The 23,938-nt window shown below is 43.6% G+C and overlaps 1 protein-coding gene across 1 annotated transcript in view; it reads right to left on the bottom strand.

The window, feature by feature from the left end:
- Positions 1-205: 205 nt before the first annotated feature.
- The window catches only part of MAN2B2 (mannosidase alpha class 2B member 2), a 106,052-nt gene continuing 82,319 nt past the window's right edge, over positions 206-23,938 (bottom strand). Inside the window, exons 18-19 of the mRNA XM_073610441.1 lie at positions 8,123-8,243; positions 206-1,869 (exon numbers count right to left, since the gene is read on the bottom strand). Of these exons, the coding sequence (XP_073466542.1) occupies positions 1,781-1,869; positions 8,123-8,243 (210 nt within the window). The 3' untranslated portion in view covers positions 206-1,780. The remainder of the gene's footprint in view (positions 1,870-8,122; positions 8,244-23,938) is intronic.

The following is a 23,938-nucleotide window of genomic DNA, read 5'->3' as shown; positions in this document are numbered from 1 at the left end:
AAACTTGTGTGTATCGTTTCTTGAAAAGGTTTGTTACGTTTTTTGCACTTTGTTTTCTTAGCCCCGGTTCACACAGGGGCGACTTGTCAGGCGACTTAGAAAAAAAAAACGGATCCGTTTCTCATCAGGTTGTGCTTTTTTTTTAGTTTTTTATATTGTGCAACTGTCAAATTATGCATGCAGCACTCTAATAAAAAAGTCAATATTTAAAAATTAAAAATAATATATTTATTTGCAATATCATTATAGTAGTACAATATGTTTATCAAAATATACAGTGCATTTATAGGTTCATGCCACACCAGCCACTGAAAAGATTTCTTTGCACACGTTCTGCAAGAATGTGGCAGAGCGAAAACAGTATTTTATGTTAAACATCACAGCCAAGATTTAGAACGTTTGTGATTTTTCATGTATGTAATCTAAGAGGCCCTACAGTATAGTAAAAGTTAAATGCATCTGTATTTTAACATGCATTATACCGCATGGAAAGAAATAAGGCAGTACCATTTCCCATAATATGTGTAATTTGCCTCCTCTTAGTGCCCAGTCACCTGATCAATGCCATGCAGATCCCGGTGGACTGGTATCGGGAAACTGCTTAGGCAAAGATACCAACTATGAGATCCCAATGAATGTGCCTCCCCCCAGGATCATCTAATAAGGACCACGAGAGCCAATGATAAAGTATGGGTTACATGGCCTTACAGAATTACCTTTTTATGAAAAAAATATACTGTTTTGGACACTTTCTTTAAAGGAAAACTGTCATGATATACACATGGAGGTTTCCATTGCTGGCATTTTTTTCTCCTGAAAATGCAAGTTTCCTGGCTGTCATGTTGACCGCCTGTCACCGACCATTACCATGTAGTCAGATTACGATCTCTTACTGTGCCGATTTTCCTGATCGTCATTGATTGTTTCGAGGTCAGTGACTCACAAAGTGTCCATTTAAGCTTTTGTATAATATATACAAGATATTTTGAAGTGTTTTTAGCAAACTGCTAAATACACAGATAAAATATATATATTAGATATTATACCTGATGGAAGGATTGTGTTACCACCTATTTATTCCTAAGATTTTCACAGCTTTCCCACACAGCACAGCCCGGTTTGGCAGGGCAAGAGACCTCATTTTCTCCTGTACAGTTAAATAATACAAATAGGTCACATCCCTTACTCAGCCTTTCAGTGGACAGCAAAGTAAAAGCAGCTGACTGATGAGCTCATCCCCTCTCAGTCTGCTCTCTCCGCCAATCAGCATGCTGCTTGTTAGTACACAAGCACTGCAGCACATCTGATTGGCTCCTTGTGCGTCTTCTCTTTCTCCTACTCTAAGCTCTGCTGTACACAGGACTGCAAGAAGTTGATACCAAATGAAATTCAGACACACTTCTTGCATTTAAACAATACATAACAATGATTCATCATAATGAATGCAGAGCTGCATTTACGTGTGCCTTTTACTGTATATGTGTCTGGAGTTCAGCATTATTAGAATCAAAGGGTATGTATTAAAAAGCCTAAAAAGATGAGAACAGGACATACTTACAGTTAAGGTGCTGAGTTAAGAAGAGATATTTTTCTTCTGTTTCCATAATGTGCTTTTATTGGCCTTTACCCTAACATAGTAGCATCAAGCTATGGGCTGCATAGCAGACATACCATACATACAAGAATACCAGTTGCCATACAAGTGTGGCCCCATTTATAATATGATTTTTACAGTTAGCAGTAGTCACTTCGCCCTTATACCTTCTTTTTATGGTCGGGGTTACTGAAAGTACACAAATAAAGTTCTTATTTCCTTTGGTTCTACAGTAAGAACAAAGTCTTCTAGGGTCTTTGCAGGTTGCATTTGATCTGCAAGACAAAAAAGCATTTCCTGTCATATGTGGTTAATGAGTTAGCAGACCGAAGCGTTGGACATTAAGAAGAAATATACACCACTAAACGAATCAATTGCATTTTACCACGGCACTTGTGAGATAACTTGGCCACAATCTTTAGAGGTTTTTTTATAAAGAAAAAGGATTATTTGTCATTGACATTGGGGTTGACTTACTGGAGAGAGCAAAATCTGATGCAACTGTGCATGGTAACCAATCAGCTTCTAACTTCAGCTTGTTCAACTAAGTTTTGACAAAAATACCAGGAAGCCGATTGGTTTCTATGCAGAGCTGCACCAGATTTTGCACTCTCCAGTTTTAGTAAATCAACCCTTAACGTGTGGTATACTGAAACCTCAGTACAGGTTAAACAGAGTATAAAAAAGAAAGCAACCAGTTGGGTATTTCAAGAAGATACTCTAGGTCTTTTATGGGATACTATATAACACGTGGCAGATGGTTTTATTGGAGTGGACTTGAGACTGCACGGGGGGGGGGGGGGGGGGGGGAGGGGGTGTATCTCATTTGTGATCAGGAAATGTCCCTGCAAGAGGGTCTTAGCATGACCGCGCTATCCGGGGAAATAGAACCAGAGGAACAGAGGAAAGAGACTTATTAGGACAGTAGAAAAGTGAGGGAAGGAAAAGATAGAGAATTTAGAACCAAGTGTGGTTAAGGGGAAGACAGGGGTTAGGAAGGGTGTCAGGGTGGAGAGGCAAACCCCCAAGCAGTTAGGTGTGCATCAGGCATTTATACAATAAAGTTCTGAATCATGGGGAACACAAAAAAAAAAAAAAAGATCCATACAGCACATGCAGCTGCATAAGTGGGGTACCTCTCATGGTGTTGGGAGGCAGGTTAATTGCAGCATACCACTCAAACACTGTGATCTTTAGCGATTTTGTAATATCAACCATTGTGCAGTAAAAATATTTTTTGTATGTTTATGGATCTGAGAACCAGAAAAGGAATAAATCACGTTAGCTTAAAATAGAATATTTGATTGCCCTGTCCTAGGTGAAGGTGGCCTTGAACATCTGTGAATGATGATGCAAGCAGAACCTGACCACCTAAAGATGTCCAGCTGTAGGCATCCACATAAATGCTAGGGTTGCCTGAGCATTCATGTTTATGTCTATGGAAGCAGGAAGCAGAAACAAACACAGACACCTTGGGTGCCAGTAAAAACACAATTGTGCAATGTTTTTTTTTAACCACTTAAGGACTGAGCCTCTTTTTGAGATGTGTTGTTTACAAGTTAAAAACTGTTTTTTTTTGCTAGAAAATTACTTAGAACTTACTTTCTAACACCCTAGAGAATAAAATGGCGGCCATTGCAATACTTTCTGTCACACCGTATTTGCACAGCAGTCTTACAAGCGCACTTTTTTTGAAAAAAATACACTTTTTTGAATTAAAAAATAAGACAACAGTAAAGTTAGCCCAATTTTTTTTTATTTTGTAAAGATAATGTTATACCGAGTAAATTGATATACAACATGTCACGCTTCAAAATTGCGGCTGCTCATGGAATGTCGACAAACTTTTACCCTTAAAAATCTCCATAGGCGACGTTTAAAAAATTCTACAGGTTGCATGTTTTGATTTACAGAGGAGGTCTAGGGCTAGAATTATTGCTCACTCTACCGATCGTGGCGAAACCTCACATGTGTGGTTTATACACCGTTTTCATATGCGGGCGCTACTCACGTATGCTTTCGCTTCTGCACGTGAGCTCGGCGGGACGCCTTGAAAAAAATTTTTTTTCTTGTTTGTTTTACTTTTTATTTTTACACTGTTTCAAAAAAAATAAAATTGTGTCACTTTTATTCCTATTACAAGGAATGTAAACACCCCTTGTAATAGAAAAAAAGCATGACAGGACCTCTTAAATATGAGATCTGGGGTCAAAAAGACCTCAGATCTCATATTTATATTAAATACCCAGCAAGGGACAGCATCCGATCACCTCCGCCGCTGCTGACGGCTCTGGTAAGCGGCAATGGCACCGGAGCGTGGCGGGAGGGGGGCCCCTTTCCTGCCGCCAATAAAAAGTGATCTTGCGGCGAATCTGCCACAGAAACCACTCTCATCGGAAAGTGGACCGCCGGCCGAAGAAGAGAATACCGGGGTTATGGCAGCTAGCCTGCAGCGGTCCGTAAATGGTTAAACCATCCATTCCCTATTCTCCTTCAATCTCTTGGCCAGGAAGTTTGCCAGAAGATGCCCATAGCAATGAGAATGTCACCTAAACTAGCTATGGCGACAATTTCAGGATGAGAACAAAAACGTAGAGGGGGTATATTCAAATAAGAAGTGGATTACTATCCTTATTATCCTAACATAGCCACAAAAGGCCTCAAAAGCATAGGGGTGCTGTTATAATTACAGTCATGGCCAAAAATATTGGCACCCTTGCAATTCTGTCAGATAATGCACAGCATCGCCCAGAAAATTGTTGAAATTACAAATGTTTAGGCATATTCATGTTTATTTATTTTATTTGTATGACACAAAAAAGTGGAGAGACAAAACGCCAAATCTGACATATTCCATGCAAAACACCAAAAATGAACTGGACAAAATTATTGTCACCTCAAAATTGTAAGAAATAATCATATTCCAAGTTTGTGATGCTCCTGTATTTTGTGATTAAACTCACCTGCATCAATTAACAAGTGCTGACAATATAGAAATCACACCGGTAACCAGTTAAAATAGTGAAAAATTAACAACCTTTATGTTGTGTGTGTTCTTAGAGAATCGTAGAGACCTGGAGCAGCTGGCGAAAGAAGAGTGGTCCAAAATTCCAATAGAAAGGTGTAAGAAACTCATTGATGGTTAAAGGAAGCAATTGATTTCAGTTATTTTTTCCAAGGCTGCTACCAAATATTAAATTGAGGGCGTCAATAATGTTGTCCAGTCCATTTTTGGAGTTGTGTGGAATGTGTCAGATTTGGCTTTTTGTTTCTCCGCTTTTTTGTGTCATACCAATACAAGCAAAAGAACTAAAAACATGACAATGCCTAAACATTTGTAATTGCAACAATTTTATGGGCAAAGTGGTGCATCTGACAGAAATGCAGGGGTGCCAATATTCTTGGCCATGACTGTACCTGCTGCACAGCAAGGAGAGCATGACACATCTACAGTCGGCTTAGTTGTAGGGTCAAGAGCTCATTAGCAAACACATCAAGAGAAAGTGGCTTGCACATTAAAGAACAACTAAAAGGGGTTGTAAAAGTTCGTGTTTTTTCACCTTAATGCATCTTATGCATTAAGGTGAAAAAACGCCTGGCAGTGACCGGCCCTCCTGCCCCCCCCCCGTTTTATTTACCTGAGCCCTGGAATTTCACCCAGCGGGGACGCGCTGTCCTTCTGCCCAGGGTTCTTGGCTCTTGAATGGATAGATTGATAGCAGCGCAGCCATTGGCTCCTGCTGCTGTCAATCAAATGCAATGAACGAATGATGAACTCGGGAGCGCCCGCAAGGTAACCCCTTGGGAGAGCGATTCTCATCGGGGGTTATCTGATGTGGGCAGGAGCCGCGAGAGCCGCCGAGGGACCCCAGAAGACTGTGTTCGTGGCCACTCTGTGCAAAACGAGCTGCACAGTGGAGGTAAGTATGACATGTTTGTTATTTTTTTAAAAAAACAATCAAAGTTTTACAATCAATCACTTAAAGTCTCACTTTGAAATACTGTTAGGGGTTAAGATTTTTTGTTGGCAAATGAGACATGCAAAAGAGACAAAATCTCTTTTGCCAAAAAAAACTTCTGTAACATCATCAGTGGGCATCCAACGGCCAAAGAGCCTCTGAATAAAAGTGGCAGAGGAAATGGCTTTGCCATCAGACAGAATGATGACTAAAGGCTGAGCCTGTTACTATGCCATTATGTCCAATTATGATATTTATACTTGCACAATATGGTAAGAGCTCACCCACACAGAGCGGAAATCTAGTTTTGCTTTTTTTTTTTTTTTTTTTTTCTTTTTTAAGTATTTTTGCTGCAATGTTTACTTGTACTATATGAAAATACCTTACTGTGTGACTCCAACATACTTCCTCCTGCATCCCCCTAATCTGCCAAGCAATTTCAAATGTGAATAAAAAAGGACTATGCTTTAAAACACAATTACCAAACCTCAAAATACTTTTACTGTGGCACATAGGCAAGTATTGCATTGGTGATTGCCTAGGCCTATACCAGATTTAAATCTATATCATTGAGTCCTCTCTTTTTGCCCTTGTCTGCAGAATAGGAGATACCTCTATGCAGATGTGTATTTAGATACCTCTAGTGCAGGGGTCTCCAAACTACGGCCCTTCAGTTGTTCAGGAACTTCAATTCCCATCATGCCTGGTCATGTCAGTGAATGTCACAGTTTTACAATGCCTCATGGGAAGTGTAATTCTGCAACAGCTGGAGGGCTGTAGTTTGAAGATCCCTGCTCTAGGGATGGTCAGTTATCAGAGGGACCCATGAGTTTGACACTTTTACAAAGATCTACTTCCTGCATTTTGTATCCCAAATTGCCTCTCAGCTGAAGCCTTTCCCAACACCCGGTTTCCATCTGGTGGTTGGGAACAGTAGGATATACCCCCTGTTTTTATCTGTTTGCATGACCTTGAATTGAGTTGCCTATCTTATGGAGGAAATTCCTCCAAAGTGATTGAAATCCTTGTTGTCCCCAGAATGTCCTTATTAAAAAGGTTTCCCCTCTATTACTGTTCTGGGGACAACCCAAAATTTGACATTTTGGTTTAACCACTTCTAGGCCTTTTTCTGACACTTTTGTTTACATGTAAAAATCTGTTTTTTTTGCTAGAAAAAGTAGTTCGGACCCCCAAACATTATCTAATTTTTGAAAGCAGGCCCTAAAAAGAATAAAATGGTGGGTTTTGCAATTTTTTATGTCACATCGTATTTGCTCTGACATTCGCAGTAATTTCTCACCTGTGTGGGACAATCGCTGTTTGGGTGTGCGCAGGACTGACAAGTGCGTTTGCCTTTGCACACGAGCACGGGGGGACTTAAGGAAAAATTTATTTTCAATTTTTTTCCACACTGTTGCTCTAAATTGTTTTTCTATTTTCGATCACTTTTATTGCTGTCACAAGGAATGTAAACATCCTCTGTGACAATAGGCATGTGACAGGTACTCTTTATGGAGAGTAAAATACCTCAAATCCCTCCTCTGCCCTCAAAAGCATTCAATCACACCAAGATTTATGTGTTCAAATGCTTTTAAGGCTGGGTTCACACTTAGAGCATATGCGGCCCACAGCAGGGGTCTGGTGCGTCCCTGTTCTCTGTTTCAGGGACGGATCAGGCCTGAATTTTTGCCTGAATTCAGACCTGAAAACGGAGCCAAAGACACACAGGACTCCTGTACAAACCGCTCCACGGCCGCCATGGAGATATGTGAACCGGCTCCATTGAGAGCCGGGAACACTCTCCTGTCATGTGAATTGGATGCAATCGCACTAGTGTGAACCCAGCCTAATTTTTGAAAATGGAACCGTAGACATAGGGCTAAACTGGAACTGGTGTCAGGTCATCGCTTCCAGCTTATCATAGCCGAACAAAGCCGATCCGGTCTTTGTTTGGCTCTCCGATCAGACGGTGGAAGCATCGGCTAATCAATCGGGACTCGGGATAAAGTCACGGGAGGTCTCCTTCCACTGCTTGTAAAAGCAATCCAGCGGCTAGTTAGCCGCTAGGATCGCTTTGAAGAGAGCTGGCTGTCGGCTCTAAAAAAAAACGGTACCAGGACGATGCCAACAGCTGGTGTTACCACTTTGAAGTCTAGTGACATACAGGTAGATCACTGGTCGGCAAGTGGTTAATTTTACTTTTGATGATGTCAAAAACTAAAAAAAAAAAACTTTTGCCTTTAGCTATACTTTAATTTATGTTGTTCTATATGTTTTGATCCAAAATAGCACCTGAAAAGTCCCAATGAAGTTCTTTCTCGTATTATGGCATCATTTCCAAGGATGTGGCGCATACTGATATTTTTACACCACTCTATTGGTTTTCAACTTATATCAAAAAGTAAAAACGGAAAAGATGTTACAGACAGCAATTGGATTCTTCATTCAATTTTCGTGCTAGCTAAAAATCAAATGCATCAAATGTATTACGTTTTTGTTTTGAATATGAGACCTGTGTAAAAGGCAAAAAAAAAGTAAAAATTTTGAGTGACAGTACCCTTTAACTCACCTTTGGTCATCTTGCTCTGTGTGGTTTTCCATTTCCATCTCTCCAGGGTGTTTAGACCCCATGTTCCTGTAAGCGAGCGCTCTTCCACAAATGTCACTTCACCCAATCCTTTTAGAAGAGACTAAATGCAATACATTATTTAATACACTCATTCTACCATCAGAAGGAAACCATTAATTATTTTATATATAGACTCAGGAGACAGCTGATATTAAAGTGAACTTAAGCAATAGATGCTCAAAAAAAAAAAAACAGAACTAGTTTACAAATACAAGCAGCTGAAGTTATATGAAAATCTAGACTAAGGCGTTGAATTTACTAAAGGAAAATAGACTGTGTGCTTTGCAGAGTGCAGTTGCATTCGGCAAGTGCAGTCGCTCCAGAGCTTAGTAAATGAGGTAAGGCTTCATTTTGCAAAGAATACCCAATCACATGCAAGGAAAATAAAAAGAAAACACATTTCTGCTTGCAGATAATTGTATGTTGGAAGTCAGCAAATTTTCTGCTCATTTACTAAGCTCTGGAGCAACTGTACATTGCAAAGTGCACAGTCATTTCCATTTAGTAAATGAACCCCTAAGAGTTCATTTGTACTACAATGTGTGCGTGACATAAGTTGGCATGCTGTATTGCATTTTAACATGCCCTTTACTTCTCAATTTTTTTTTAACATATAAAGGGTCTACGTCATCGCAGAAGTGCCAAACTTGTGCTGGTCTGCTGTTTTTCCTGTGCCTTGATGGACGTTGTTCTGCGCAGACAGGTGTTACCATGTGCTGCAGTGCATTGAGCGACAAAAAGTAAGACTTTCTATACTTTTTTACCCACTGCAAACCAACACATATTGGCTCCTATTTTTTAAAAGTCATTGTGTTGGGATGCGTTAAAAAAATGTGCCAATGTATCTTAACGTAAATGTAAAAGCTGAACTTGGCCCCATTGTATCTCACTTTCTAAATCTCCTATTGGTCAATGAGGCTGCCCATCCTATTAAAGCTAAACTCTGGGAATTAGTCAAACTTGACCCTTGTAGTGGCAGCCCGCTGCACTACAGGGGTAAATGCCGGTTTAGTCCAGGGATGCAGTGATAAGGTGTATTACTTATTCTATTCCTAGCTCCAGAGTTTTCTTCTGCCCAAAGCTCTGGGTTGTGGGTAGTCCATTGACGTTATTCATTTATTTTATTTCAGGTACTTATATAGCGCCGTCAATTTACGCATCGCTTTACATATACATTGTACGTTCACATCAGTCCCTACCCTCAAGGAGCTTACAACCCAAGGTCCCTAACTCACATTCATACATACTAGGGCTAATTTAGACAGGATCCGATTAACCTACCAGCATGTCTTTGGAGTGTGGGAGGAAACCCACACAGGCACAGGGAGAACATGCAAACTCCAGGCAGATGGTGTTGTGTTAGTACAATGCAGGGCTAGGAGGTGAGCTTGCGACCAGGGTCTGAAGTATCTTAGAAGGGACACTGCTTTGGGCCGGTCACATAGTTATGCCCCGTACACACGGTCAGATTTTCTGACAGAAAATGTTCGATGGGAGCTTTTGTTCGTAAATTCCGACCGTGTGTAGGCTCCATCGGACATTTTCCATTGGAATTTCCGTCACACAAAATTTGAGAGCTGGTTCTCAAATTTTCCCACAACAAAATCCGTTGTCGTAAATTCCTACGCACAAAGTTCCACACATGCTCGGAATCAAGCAGAAGAGCTGCACTGGCTATTGAACTTCATTTTTCTCGGCTCATCGTACGTGTTGTATGTCACAGCGTTCTTGACGTTTGGAATTTCCGACAAGATTTGCGTGACCGTGTGTATGCAAGACAAGTTTGAGCCAACATCCTTCGGAAAAAATCCATGGATTTTGTTGTAGGAATGTCCGATTGTGTGTACAGGGCATTTGAGTGAGCCTGACAAAGCCCTGAATAAGTTAAGTATTACACCTTATCCCAAAACCGCTTGACTAAAATAGGATTTTTTAAAACAGCTTACCTGTAAAATCCTTTTCTTTCGAAGGACATCAAGGGACACAGAGCCACAGTAATTACTGATGGGTTATATAGGTATCACTGGTGGTTGGACACTGGCACACCCTATCAGGAAGTTCAACCCCCTATATAATCCCTCCCCCTTGCAGGGATACTTCAGTTTTGTAGCCAAGCAATATAGTGTATTAGAAGAGGGGCGGGACCTCTGTGTCCCGTGATGTCCTTCGAAAGAAAAGGATTTTACAGGTAAGCTGTTTTAAAAAATCCTATTTTCTTTCTCGAACATCACGGGACACAGAGCCACAGTAATTAGTGATGGGATGTCCCAGAGCAATGCTACCTGAGGGGGGGGAACCACGACCAAGTAGGGTGCAATCAGACCTGAGGACCCTGTACCGCTGCCTGCAGCACACTACGCCCAAAGGCGATATCCTCATGCCTTCTCACATCCACCTGATAGAATCTGGTGAATGTATGAACTGAAGACCAGGTTGCGGCCTTGCAGATTTGAGCCATAGAGGCCTGGTGATGCACTGCCCAAGAAGCACCAATAGCCCTTGTGGAATGTGCCCTGATCTGAAACGGAGGAATCTTCTGTTTCAAACCGTAAGCTTGAATGATCAACTGTCGAATCCATTTAGAAATGGTAGCTTTTGACGCTGCCTGTCCTCTATTGGGACCCTCTGGCAGCACAAACAAAACATCCGTCTTGCGGATCTGAGCAGTTGCCCCTAGATAGGCCTTAACTGCTCTTACTACATCCAACGAATGTAGAGATCTCTCTTCCGGAGAACAGGGATCTGGAAAAAAGGAAGGTAGAACAATGTCTTGGTTTAAATGAAAATCAGAAACCACCTTCGGTAAAAAACTAGGATGAGGGCGTAGTACCACTCTATCCTTGTGTATAATCAAATAAGGCTCCTTACAGGAAAGAGCTGCTAATTCTGATACTCTTCTAGAAGAAGAGATGGCCACCAGAAAAATTAATTTCCTTGTCAACAAGACCAAAGGAATCTGACTTATTGGTTCAAAAGGCTGTTTCTGTAACACAGCCAGGGCCAAATTCAAGTCCCAGGGGTTTAGGGGCGCTTTAACCGGAGGATTAAGACGCATCACCCCCTGCATAAAGTTTCGGACCAAAGAATGCGAAGCAAGTAATACTGATAAAGCAGAGACCTGGCCCTTGATGGTACTCAAGGCCAGCTTCATCTCTAATCCCATCTGTAGAAAATCAAGGATTCTACCTATGACATATTTCCTGGGATGCCAACCTCTGGATTCACACCAGGTTATATAAGCCTTCCAGACTCTATGATAAATCATCCTGGAAGCTGGCTTCCTTGCATTAATCAAGGTAGATATGACAGGACCTGACAGCCCACGACTCTTCAGAACGTGGGTCTCAATAGCCAAACCGTCAAATTTAGCGTTTGTAAGGCAGGATGGAACACTGGACCTTGAGATAACAGGTCTGGGCGTACCGGTAGGGTCCACGGGGAACCTACCGTCATCCTTACTATTTCTGCATACCAAGTCCTTCTGGGCCAAGCGGGGGCCACCAGAAGTACCGACTTCCTTTCCTGCCTGATCCTGCGAAGGAGTCGTGGTAGTAGCAGAATAGGCGGGAATGCGTAAATCAGTGAGAACCGATGCCACGGAATCACCAACGCATCCGTCCCGCATGCAAGAGGATCTTTTGTCCTTGCCACAAATCTTTTTGTTGAATCGGGATACAAAGAGATCTACATCTGGAACCCCCCATCTTTGGCATATGGCCCAAAAGACGTCGGGATGCAGAGACCATTCCCCTGAAAGTAACTGCTGGCGACTTAGATAGTCCGCCTGCCAATTCTCTATTCCCGGGATGAAAACTGCCAATATGCATGGCACATGCATCTCTGCCCAGACTAAGATCTGGTTCACCTCTTTTTGAGCAGCTCGGCTCCGGGTGCCTCCCTGATGATTGACATAAGCCACTGCTGTGGCATTGTCGGACTGGATCCTGACCGGACAACCCTGTAGCCTGATAGTCCAGGCCTTTAGAGCTAGATGTATCGCCCGGATCTCCAGAATGTTGATGGGTAAGGTCCTCTCTGTCTTGGACCATACCCCTTGGACCGCAGCCTGTTCCAGAACTGCTCCCCAACCTGACAGACTGGCATCTGTTGTTACCACCGTCCAGGTAACCGGTAGAAAGGATTTCCCCTTCTGCAGGTTTTCGGGTATGAGCCACCAATTGAGGCTCTGACGCACCGCATGCGACAGGTGCATCGGAAAGTCTAATGCCTGAACCTTCTTGTTCCAGGTCGACAGAATACTGTGTTGCAGCATTCTTGAGTGAAACTGAGCATAGGGAACTGCTTCGAATGAAGACACCATCTTCCCTAGTAGCCTCATACAAAGGCGGACTGAGGGACCCTTCTTGGTCCTTACTGTCAGAATCAGCTCTCTCAAAGCAGTGATCTTTGCCTGGGGTAGAAATATTTTCTCCTGGCTTGTATCTATAATCAGACCTAAATACTCCAGTCTTCTTACTGGTTTTAGGAAAGACTTTTCTAAGTTGAGTATCCAACCCAGGTGTTCTAGATACCTGACCGTGGTCCTCAAGTTTCCATTCAAAGAGGCTACCGACCGGTCTATCAAGAGCAGGTCGTCTAGGTATGCTATGACAGCTATACCCTGAGCCCTTAATCTGGCCAGAGGAGGAGCCAAGATCTTTGTGAACACTCGAGGTGCAGTGGCTATCCCGAAAGGCAGAGCCACAAACTGGAAATTGCACCCTCCTACCTCGAAGCGCAGAAACTTCTGATGAGCAGGAAAAATGGGCACATGCAGATATGCATCTCTGATGTCTATTGATGCCAGAAATTCTCCTCCCTGCAGGGTGGGAACTACTGTTCGAATTGATTCCATGCGGAAGGATTGATTTCTTAGGAATCGGTTCAGATCCCTTAAGTCCAGAATGGGCCTGACATCCCCATTTGGCTTTTGGACCGTAAAAAGGTTGGAATAGAAGCCCAATCCCTGGTCCTTTGCGGGAACTATCATAATGACCTCCTGCGACAAAAGTCGCTCTAACGCTAGAAGGAGTGACTGCTTCTTCTCTGGGTCTCTGGGAACATTTGATCTGAGGAACCGAGGAGAGGGGAATTCCTGAAACTCCAGCTTGTACCCTAAGGTTACCGTGGAGATTACCCATCTGTCCTGGAAGTCCTCCTGCCAGAGCTCTGAGAACTGTCGCAGTCTTCCCCCCACTCAAGTGAGCGGGGGCGCCCCCTCATGCAGAGGTCTTAGCGTTTTGCCTAGTAGGCTTCTTTCGCCAGGACTTCTTTTGTCCCTGGGGTTGACTCTTGTCTCTGGACCCCGATGGAGGCGGCCGTCGAGACTGCCTGGAGGCTGAAGCCCCCGGCGCTGGGGAAAGAGTCCGTTTGAAAGAGGGACGCTTACTCTTCTTCTTGACAGGTAAGAGAGTGCTTTTCCCACAAGAGATTCTCTTGATATAGTTATCCAAGTCCTCTCCAAACAACCTTGCACCACGAAATGGAAACCCAGCCAGTAGCTTCTTACATGGTGCTTCGGCTGACCAATTTTTCAACCATAGGATTCTACGTATATGCACCAACCCCATTGAAAGACGGGAGGTTTGCACGATAGAATCTCTAATGGCGTCAACCACAAAGCATAAGGCCGCTGGAAGGTTAGCAAACCCCTGGGCCTGCTGTTCAGGTAATACTTTGATGACCTGCTTAACATGGTCTCTTAAGTATTGACAGACTCCAATCGCTGCTACTGCAGGTTGGGCCACTGATCCTGCTAAGGAGAAAACATCCTTCAATAGGGATTCCATCCTTTTATCTACAGGATCCCTGAGCATCTGAGCATTGTCTACAAGACAAGTCAGGCTATTATTTACGGAGGAAATGGCGGCATCAATAGCCGGTATTCCCCACATTTTAATAAACTTTTCTTCCATCGGATAAAGTGTTGAAAACTTTCTCGGCGGAAAAAAACGTTTGTCTGGGTCATCCCACTCAGAATAAATGAGCTTTTCAAGTAAAGTATGAACAGGAAAAGCATGTGCTGCTTGGAAAGGTTTCAGTGACCCCAAAGCAGAAGAGGATTCTTTAGCAGTTTCAGGTATGGGCAACTTAAATTTGGAGCGGACCAATCCAGTGAGGATCTGCACTAAGACTTTCTCCTCTTGGGAAGTCGCAGAGGGTCCCTCTCCACCTGATTCCTCTGAAGAGGAATCATCCGTCCCATCCTGAACCTCTGAAAGGGATTCATCTCCTTTATCCCAGAGCTCCTCTGTCTGAGGGTCTTGGGGAACAGAGGAAAGCCTAGTGCGTTTTCTTCCACTGAGTGAAGGCGTAATCACGGCCATTAATCTTTCCTCTAGACCATTAATGGTTGAGGAAAAAACCTCTTGTGTAATATATACAGGGGCTGAAGTGCCAGAAGCAGGTGTAGCCCCTGACCCCGATGGCTCTCCCTGGCTAGCCGTCCCTGGCCCATCTTTAGGGGGGGGAGGATGCTGCCGACAGGGGGCCCTCAGAACCTGAACGAGATCCCCTAGTGTCTCTGGTTCCTGGGGTGCTTGAACCTCTTCTACCCATAGTGCAAAGCAACAAGGTGTGAGGTATACAAATGAACACTGCCCGCTGAGCGATGTAGTCTGGCTAAAAGCCTTGCTACCCAATGCTCAGTCTGGTGTTACTTCAGTAAATGCTGCCTAGGAGAATGCCTGTGTCCCACCTTACATGCGACTGTCAGCTCTGTGTCTCTCAGAAGGCTGAGTGCACCTGTACAGAGTGCCTTTAATAGCCTGCAGCTGGCCTGAGTGTGAGTCTAAGCACCTGTGCTGACGTCCCGCCCCCTCCTCTACCGCCCCCCCCCCTCGAGTTTTGAAAAAAACGAGCGCTTCCCGCGTTGCCGACTCTCCTGTCATGCTTCTGGAGAAAAGCTGGGGATGGGGGGGGGGAGGGAGGCTGGTAACAAGATCTGCCTGAACGGCTATCTTCAGAGATGGTGGCCATTAGGCCGCAGAGCCCGGGTGGTATAACCACTTTCTAGACCCCTGTGGCCCCTCTCTAGCCTGGGGGGGACATTCAAACATGAGAAATCCCCCTTTCCATCTTACCTGTTTGCAGCCTGCTTGAGACGCTGGGACATAATCAGCGATGAAGACACCTGAGACAGACAGTCAGCATGTGCAGGTTTGTGCTCTTGGCAGCCCCCGGTGGTCACAATAGGCATAGCATGCATTTACCTTAAAGGAGAAAAGCCACTAGAACTCAAAAATTCTGTGGAATCTCCTCTTACCTTATCCAGCCGCAGGGTGCTGTTTACACAGACCCAATCTTCACCTCTCACGGTGGGCTCCGTTTGAAAAAACCGTCAGAGACTGGGGCCCCCTACGAATAGGGGGATCCAACAGTTCTGGGACCGTAAAGCACCTCGCCAGAAATTAGGAAGTTTAAAGCCATTTTCTGATCTGCGGGGTCCAGCTCTCTAAAAAGAGAAGCATTACGGGTAAAACCTCGTTTCTTCAGACACGAGGCCCGGGTACCATTCAATTCGGCCATGAAAAGACACTTTGAATGGATCCGGTTCGCCTGGCTTGCCCCAGTATAGGATCTTAGGATATTCCCTTTGGAGCTCAGCACAGGACATCTTTACACGTCCATCACCTAAGACACTGGCGTAAAAACTGAGGTATCCCTGCAAGGGGGAGGGATTATATAGGGGGTTGAACTTCCTGATAGGGTGTGCCAGTGTCCAATCACCAGTGATACCTATATAACCCATCAGTAATTACTGTGGCTCTGTGTCCCGTGATGTTCGAGAAAGAAATTAGTATTTGAAGTGTTACTACACCCAGGACCCTGCATTCATTATATCTGGTCTCCCACAGTATGCAGAACATGGAAATGCAATAGTTTTAGTAAATATAAACTGCTAAATACCTTTGTTCATCAGCAGTTACAGCAGTCTTGTGACTTCTATCAGTGCCAGATTAAAGCTCGTAGGAGGAGTTTTCATCCTACTCCGATTGTCCTATGAGGCTGCAGGGCCCCTAACCCTCTGTCTGGACAGTGCTGATTGGCCCTGTGCTGATCACATGCACGCTCTAAATAAAAAAATAAAAAAAACTCTCTAGCAATACACACTAAACTGAGCATGTGCAGCTTATTCCCTAGCCTCTGTTCTATCAGGAGATGGTTTGGGGACAGTAGAAGAAGGGGAGGATCAGAGAAGACAGGATCAAACAACCTTTTTACACAATGCAGACAGTGGCGTCTCCAGCTTTCAAATTTAGGGGGGGCACATGGGGGGACAGGGACAAAAGTAGGGGGGCAACTATAAAATGTATATATATATATATATATATATATATATATATATATATATATATATATATATATATATATATCCTGGGGCCCTTTACTACAACCCCACAACGGGCCCTATCACATGTTCTGCAGTAAGCTCCCCTCCTACTGTATTGGGGTCCCCCAGGGTGGCAGAAAACAAGAGATATATGTCACCAGCATATCAAGAAAATATAAGGATCCAAAGCAGTGGGAGAACTATCAGGGTTGCAAAGGTTGTCTTGCCTCCGGGCCCTGGTGTTCTGCCACTGTGGGGTTTCCCAGCCTCCTCTTGCTGTCCTGCCCCTGCTATTGACAGTGCTGGTCTGGCATCTCTTGGAATTTACAGGCTGGTTCTCCTGTCCTAAGGACGGGAGAAATCAATCTGTTTTTTCAGTAACTGAAAGTCCTGGTGGAGTCCTTCCTGCAACTCGCTCTTCTCCCTGCCAATGAGGATGCAGGTGAAGGAGCAGATCAGGCGGCCGTGGTTGTGTGAACGCTCGCATTATGCAGTGTCAGCGAGCAGGGGAGGGGGGAGGAATCACCCTCAGGAGCTGACTGGGGACTCTCTCCCTCTTAGACATTGATTTTTTGTAAAAAAAAAAAAAAAAAATTTTTGGGGGGGGGCACATCATAATGTTGGGGGGGTCAGGGCCCCCTCTGGCCCCCCCCTAGGGTCGCCATTGAATGCAGAGGATTAACCCCTTAGGTTCCACAGCAAGTATAACAACGGTGCTTTACTGCAAATACAGACTGATTTTACTGTTTTGGGTTTAGTAACACTTCAACTCTTGCAGTGGAGGAGATGGGAACTGTGTCCCAGTGTGCACCCGCCTTGGAGGGGCTCGTATTTGCGGAGCTGTCTGCTTGGGGTGCCTAGGGCTGGGGGCATTTCCCCGGACGTGGCCCTGCCCTTTGGGCAGACCTGGTCATAGGCGTCGACCTCACACGCTGGTTTGATCTGCAAATTGGTAGTGATTGCTGTGGAGGTTGGTCTGGGACAGCCCTGCATGGCGATTCCCTCCCCATTGCGTCCGCATTATGCCGTGATGTCATTACGCTGTGGCAGGATAGGGAGGGGTATATAAGGACCCACATGGTGGTGGCCATTTTGTGGAAGCCCAAGGGAGCCAAACAACAGTGACAAAGTGAGAGCAGATATGCAACATTTTACCATGATCTGTTACCATGTGGATGACATTTAGCCATTTTAAGATGTTTGGGGCGTTTGCCCCACTGACCTGGTGCTTTGTGCTTTTCATAGGTTGGGGCGGCTCACTCTTTTCTCAGTCAGGGGTGTTTGTTTGCCTTTCCCCATTCCTTCCATCTCAGCCCTTTTCATCTATAGATTCTATGAGATGCGGTGAACCTTAAGAGATCAGGTGGGTTTCATTGTACAACGGTATTTTCCTAGCTATAATTACACTATCATGTAAGGCATGCGTGACAATACATGCTTACACTTACAAACTTTCTTTTTTGTATTTGGCAGTCCTTTCAGCCCCATGTGGAATTTATTTAAATGTCCGACGCCATCTAGTGTTTAATCAGGCTCCCTGCATCCCTTATACTGGTGATATTAAGCAAGTTGATTTGGTAAGGAATAATACAGGATTGCATAGGTAAAAGTAAAGGTGATAAACCGATTGACCACAAGCTTTTTTTATTAATCTTTAGGCTCTATTTTTCTTGTATATTACTATATACACTTGATGCTAAATCCATTACTGCCGGAGATCCAACATTTTGGGGCGGTTCACACTTGTACATCTGGGCTCATTGGGCCACCCGGACAGATTCCTACGTCAATGTGTTTGACAATAACTGGATCTCATTCTCGGTCATTGAGGTATGACTCCCTTCAGGGAAATCTTGGCAGTGGGGGGGAGATGTATTCATGTATCTATTCTCATAGTCTTTGATATGCATAGTGATTGTACTTATTGATATGGTATTATATGCACTTTTTGTAATTGGCTTTTGTTCATTCATATAGTAGCCATAAAAACCACGCTTGCCCCTGAGGATGCCATACGGCAAAACATGTAGGACTAAATATGTGGGAACAACTATAGGAGCTACAAAAATACGCCTTGAATGACCACAAAGCTGTCCATGTATTATACAAATTGTTTTATATGTGTCTTTTGTGACCTTAATAAATTGTGTTTTTATTGAAAATACTTTATGTCATAGTACTAATTGCACCTATAAAGTACCATCCCCTCTATCCTGTAATTTCTATGAAGAAGAGGGGATGGACTGCAAGGGTAGAATTTGTTAAATTCTTGGAGTTTTGCTAAAGGGACAAAAGTCAAGGATTTGCATAAAACTTTGGAAGCCCATATCTCTGAATCAACTTCACTATTTCTGTGTTTACGGACGTTGACCTTGAAATATGTGTTTTTTCTTCACATGCTCAGTTTGAATTGCCCATGTCTGTGGCGGGTTTACTTTGAGGACAATCTGCATATAGATAAGGACATTACAAAAAAAAACTGCCATATGTAAAAGGAACAGTCTGTTTGAACATCAGATCACCTATATGACAACCTTGTGGGCCCAGTGGTTGTCAAGGGGCCTCGTCAGACTTTGATGAATAGCGATCTGGATTGCTATTTTCAGGGCCCAGGTATGCCATAAAAGCAAAAGTTATACTCATGTGTATAGTTTATACCTGCAGTATCTGGTAGGTGCCAAACTAGGCTTGGCAGACAAAGGCACTTTCACGATCTTATACATTCAGGATACTTTCACAATGAGTCAGTTTCTTACTATGACAAGTCAGGATGATGAGTATCTGCAGCAGTCACAACAGCACACTATTCAGATGTCAGAGAAGATTCTTGTGGTAAAACACAAGTGTTCTCAGTAGGTAATCATAATTTAGTTTTGGAATCATGCAACTGACAGATCACATAAAAGCAGCAGCAGTTCCTAAAAGTTAAGACTACATGCTTAATAGAAACATAAGCAATAAAATAAATAACATAAAAGAATAAAAAACAATGAAAAACAATAAAATACATAAACAATAAACAATAAAATACATAAACAAATACACACTGTAACGGGGCTATGCCCTGCCACAGTGTGAAAGGGGTTTTGTGTCACCCAGGGGTCTTGCACAGAGGGTTTCAGTTTACTCAGTGATTGGTAAAGCCCAGTTTGGGACCTGGACTCCAGAGGCTTTGAAGGGATGAAGTCTCCAATCCTAGGTCAACTCTGATTATGCAGGTGTGTGCAAGGCTTTTATTAGAGAAATGACTGTGGTCAGGGGAGGGCTGGCAGCCTTAGGCCTGGGGGGCAAGTCCAGTCAAGTGGCCCATTAAACCACCGAACAGGCTCACCATCACCAGTGTCCATCAGCGCAGCCTCACTAGTGCCCATCAATGCAGTTGTTAAGTGCATAGGCATTAGGGAGGAGAGCAGCCGGATTACACAGAGCGGAGATCTCCCACTTACCCAGCGTGGCCGCTGTCATACGAAGTCCCGCCTCCTGGACCGGCTCCTATGATGGAAGTCATCAGTGTGCTGTCTATCATAGGAGCCAGTCCAGGAGGCGGGACTTCATATGACAGTGGCCGCCAGGTAAGTGGAAGATCCCCGCTCTGTGAAATCTGGCGGCGCTCCCCCTCCAAGGCACCCCAATGGGCACAGACCCTGGGCGCCCTCCCATATATTTTCTTGATTATCCAAGTTTGCTCTAATCATTCTTGAGATATAGCCCTACTTTAAGGCATTTTTTAGAATACCTCAGAAAAGGGGAAGATTGAACTATTAACCTCCCTGGCGGTTTTCCCGAGTGTGGCTTGGGGTTAAAAATCAGGACCATTAGCGGTAACCCCGAGCCACACTCGGGATTACATCGCAGGATCCTGGTGTGGCTTTACTTACCTTGTCCCCGGGATCCTGCGATGTCCCCCGCAGTGTCCGTGGGCTCTGTCTTCGTCCGAAGCCTCTCCTTGCCAGGCTCCGTTCCCTGCGAGCGTCGCGACGCACGGGGGCGGAGCCTGGCGGCAAATTCAAAAAATGTCAAAATCATAACACATACAGTACTGTAATCTTACAGATTACAGTACTGTATGAAATGCTTTCACATCCCTTTTGTCCCCAGTGCTTTGGCCCATGCCCTGCATGCAGTTTTATGTGATATATACTGTTCTTTCTGCCTGGAAACTGGAGATTGTCCATAGCAACCAAAAAGTGTCCCTTTACGTCAAAAGTGGCTTTAGACCATCTAGAAAACAGCGATAGTAAATTAGAACACTTGCAGAATTGAGCGATAGTGAATCGTGGGGAAATTTATTTTATTACTATTTATTTTTTTTATTTTTTTTAATCATTTATTTTTATTTATTATATTATAATTTATGTTTTTGTGTTTCAAACTTTATCATATCCGGGATATCTACTAGACTCTTGTTTGGACAGATTTAAGTGTGTTATTGTTAAGAATTACAGACCTACAATATAAAACGCCAAATTTCCATGCAAAATAATTGTACCGCTTTCAGCACCTAAAATCCGAAATAATCATACCGCCAGGGAGGTTAATGAGTTTGGGAAATCTCAAGGCTGACTTGAAGGACTATCGTCATGAACAGGGAAAATATTGTTCTGACAAGTAGTGAAAAGCAGCAATGGTGACAGGGACGGTACCTGTCAACCCAATCATGGTCCAGAGAGTAGCTACCTCTGGAGGAGAAACCTATAAAAAGGTCAGGGTCCAAGCGTCCATAAGGATGGGTAATAGAATCGCTTCAAAGAGGGGGTCTGAGTGGGGTAAACTCTACCAACTGACCCCAAGGGAAGAGATGATAGATAAATATGGGCCCTGGGTGGTAAAATATATTAGTGATTGGGATTGTTGGACTAGGAAGAGGTTTTCTAAGAACGGTACATTTAAAACTTAAAGTATGGGAAGATCTGTACTGTGCTCACCACAAAAAGATGACATGGCCGTATGAAAAAGATAGTTGGGGTATATGGATGCTGGAGTCAGCGAATAGAATAGAGGAAATTAATGTTTTTACTATGGGATTTAAAGTGGATGTAAACCCGAATTTTTTTTTTTTTTTATACTATATATATATCATACTGTAGAGTATAAGATTTCCTATCATTTGAGCCTAGTCTTGCCACACAGAGTTAATCCATCTCTGAGCAATCCCCTTTTATTGTTCAGTGAGACAATTCTTGACAAACTGAGAAAAACTTTGTCAAATACTCCCCCTTGCTGTGAGTGACAGGTGATTTACATCTCATGCATTAGCCTAATAGACATGCAGTATTTTTAAATTCCCTCCCCCACTCCTTTCTTCAGCAGCTCTGCAAGGATTGGCTGTTCCACACCTCACCATGATTTGGCATGCTGAAGTCATGTGGTTACTTTCCTGTCTTTTCACTGGATGTTAGAGATCATAGCAGAAGTTCAGTGTAAGAAATACACAGGAGAAAATGCATATTGACAAGGGGAGTGTAGAGGTGGGCGGGGAGTCTACTGACATCACGACTCCACCCACCGAGCTCCAGACAACAGCCCCGCCCACAGAATCTGCAGTTTTTCGGGTCTCATAACAGACAGAGGGGAGACATTTGACAGGTAAAGATACATGCAGGAGGCATGTATATCCTTATAGATAACCCTATGGCAGTAGTTTAGAAAGGATGACATTGGGTTTACATCCACTTTAAGGAGAAATCATTCCAAACAATGCTTGAACGTAGGGACAAGCAGAAACCATCACAACCCGCAACAAGTGGTGACAGTGATTTTCAGGGAGACAAGGAGCAATTGTCAGGACTTGGGCCTTATGCAGTTGCCCAGTCCTTTAAGGGAGGAAAGTCTCCAGGCAGAAGGAACATTTTCTGTCCCTCTGACGGTAGAGGATGTGAAATCAAATTTCACTAGAAGAAGCTGTAGTAAGCGCACAGGAAAAACACTGCTAAGCTTTGCGGCCAGTTGGTTAGCGAAACAGTATGAACGTTTGAAAGTGCAAAACACATCCCTAAAAGAAGCGCTAGAAATACCCAAAGGTAACATCAGTACTTTAGAAGCTTATATGTCAAATTCTGAGGCAATCCACCAGCAGTTAGTACTAGAAACCCAAAGATTACAGGAAGACGTTCATCAGTTGGGAAAAAAGGAGCCGTTTGCTCAGTTCGCAGATAGAATGGATAACAAAGCAACAAATTTGGGTATGTCTGAAATCAGGGGGACATCCTCTACACCTAAGGTATGTACCAACAAGAACAAATCCCTGGAAGGTAAGAGTTCTTTAAAAATTGCCCCTATATCTTGTAAACAGACAGCTACTAATCCAGTTGTAGCCACCCCACTTGTAGCCATCGAACATTCTCAGTCGTCTAACACAAAGCCGTTAAGAGATGCTGTACCACTTTAGATAAGATAAAATGTCCCTTATGTGGGGTATTTGGTCACATATCTCAATTTTGTCTATCCAGTCCCATTGAAAAAGTCGGTAAATATAATCCATATAGGACCACAAGACATGATTTTGAAGTGTACTCTGCACGCTTTGCCACGTGGCCTAGCTGTAAGAAGTATGGACCACCTAGGTCATGGGTCCCATTCCAAAATCCTAAGAATGCGTCCATACAGGCTGAGAAGGGGCTAATGAAATGGGATGGCTCTCTGAAAGAATTTCAACCTTACAAAACAGATGTTATGGGTTTAAGAAGAAGTACAGGTTATTGTAGAAAACATGCTGATATGTGTGATGTCTAGAGTTAGTCTTTAACCTATCTAATTGTGTGAGTATGTGTGTGGAATATGGAATATATGTTGTGTCGTCTTATGCCGCGTACACACGACCAGTTTTGCCGTCAGAATAAACTCCGAAGTTTTCTCCGACGGAACTCCGACGGAATTCCATTCAAGCGGTCTTGCCTACACACAGTCAACCCAAAGTCCGACCAAAGTCCGACCGTCCAGAACGCAGTGAAGTACAACACTTACGTCGGGACTAGAAAAAGGAAGTTCAATAGCCAGTAGCCAATAGCTTCCGTCTCATACCTGCTTCACAGCATGCGTTGTTTTTGGTCCGTCGGAACAGCATACAGACGAGCGGTTTTCCCGATAGGTATTGGTTCCGTCGGAAATATTTAGAACATGTTCCATTTCTAGGTCCGTCAGAATTTTTGAAAAAAGAAGTCCCATGAGGCCTACACGCGATCGGAATAGACGATGAAAAGCTTCCATTGGACTTTTTCTGTCGGACATTCTGCTCTTGTGTACAGGGCATAACTCTGAGGTCTGTTGTCTCAACTACTGAGAACCCACCCAAATGACCCCCCCCTTCTTTCTGACCAGGTTGGTGAGAGTGTAAAGTAAACTGTATTGACATGCAAAATTACCTGAGCCAAGATAGTGAATTGAAATTTACTAAAATTTGTTTGTTTTTCAGAGAGACAATTCTG

The sequence above is a fragment of the Aquarana catesbeiana genome, linkage group LG01, assembly GCF_042186555.1.
Source record: "Aquarana catesbeiana isolate 2022-GZ linkage group LG01, ASM4218655v1, whole genome shotgun sequence".
Classification (NCBI taxonomy): Eukaryota; Metazoa; Chordata; class Amphibia; order Anura; family Ranidae; genus Aquarana; species Aquarana catesbeiana.
Note: the sequence above shows the minus strand (reverse complement) of the source record. Positions and strands in the feature narration are given on the sequence as shown.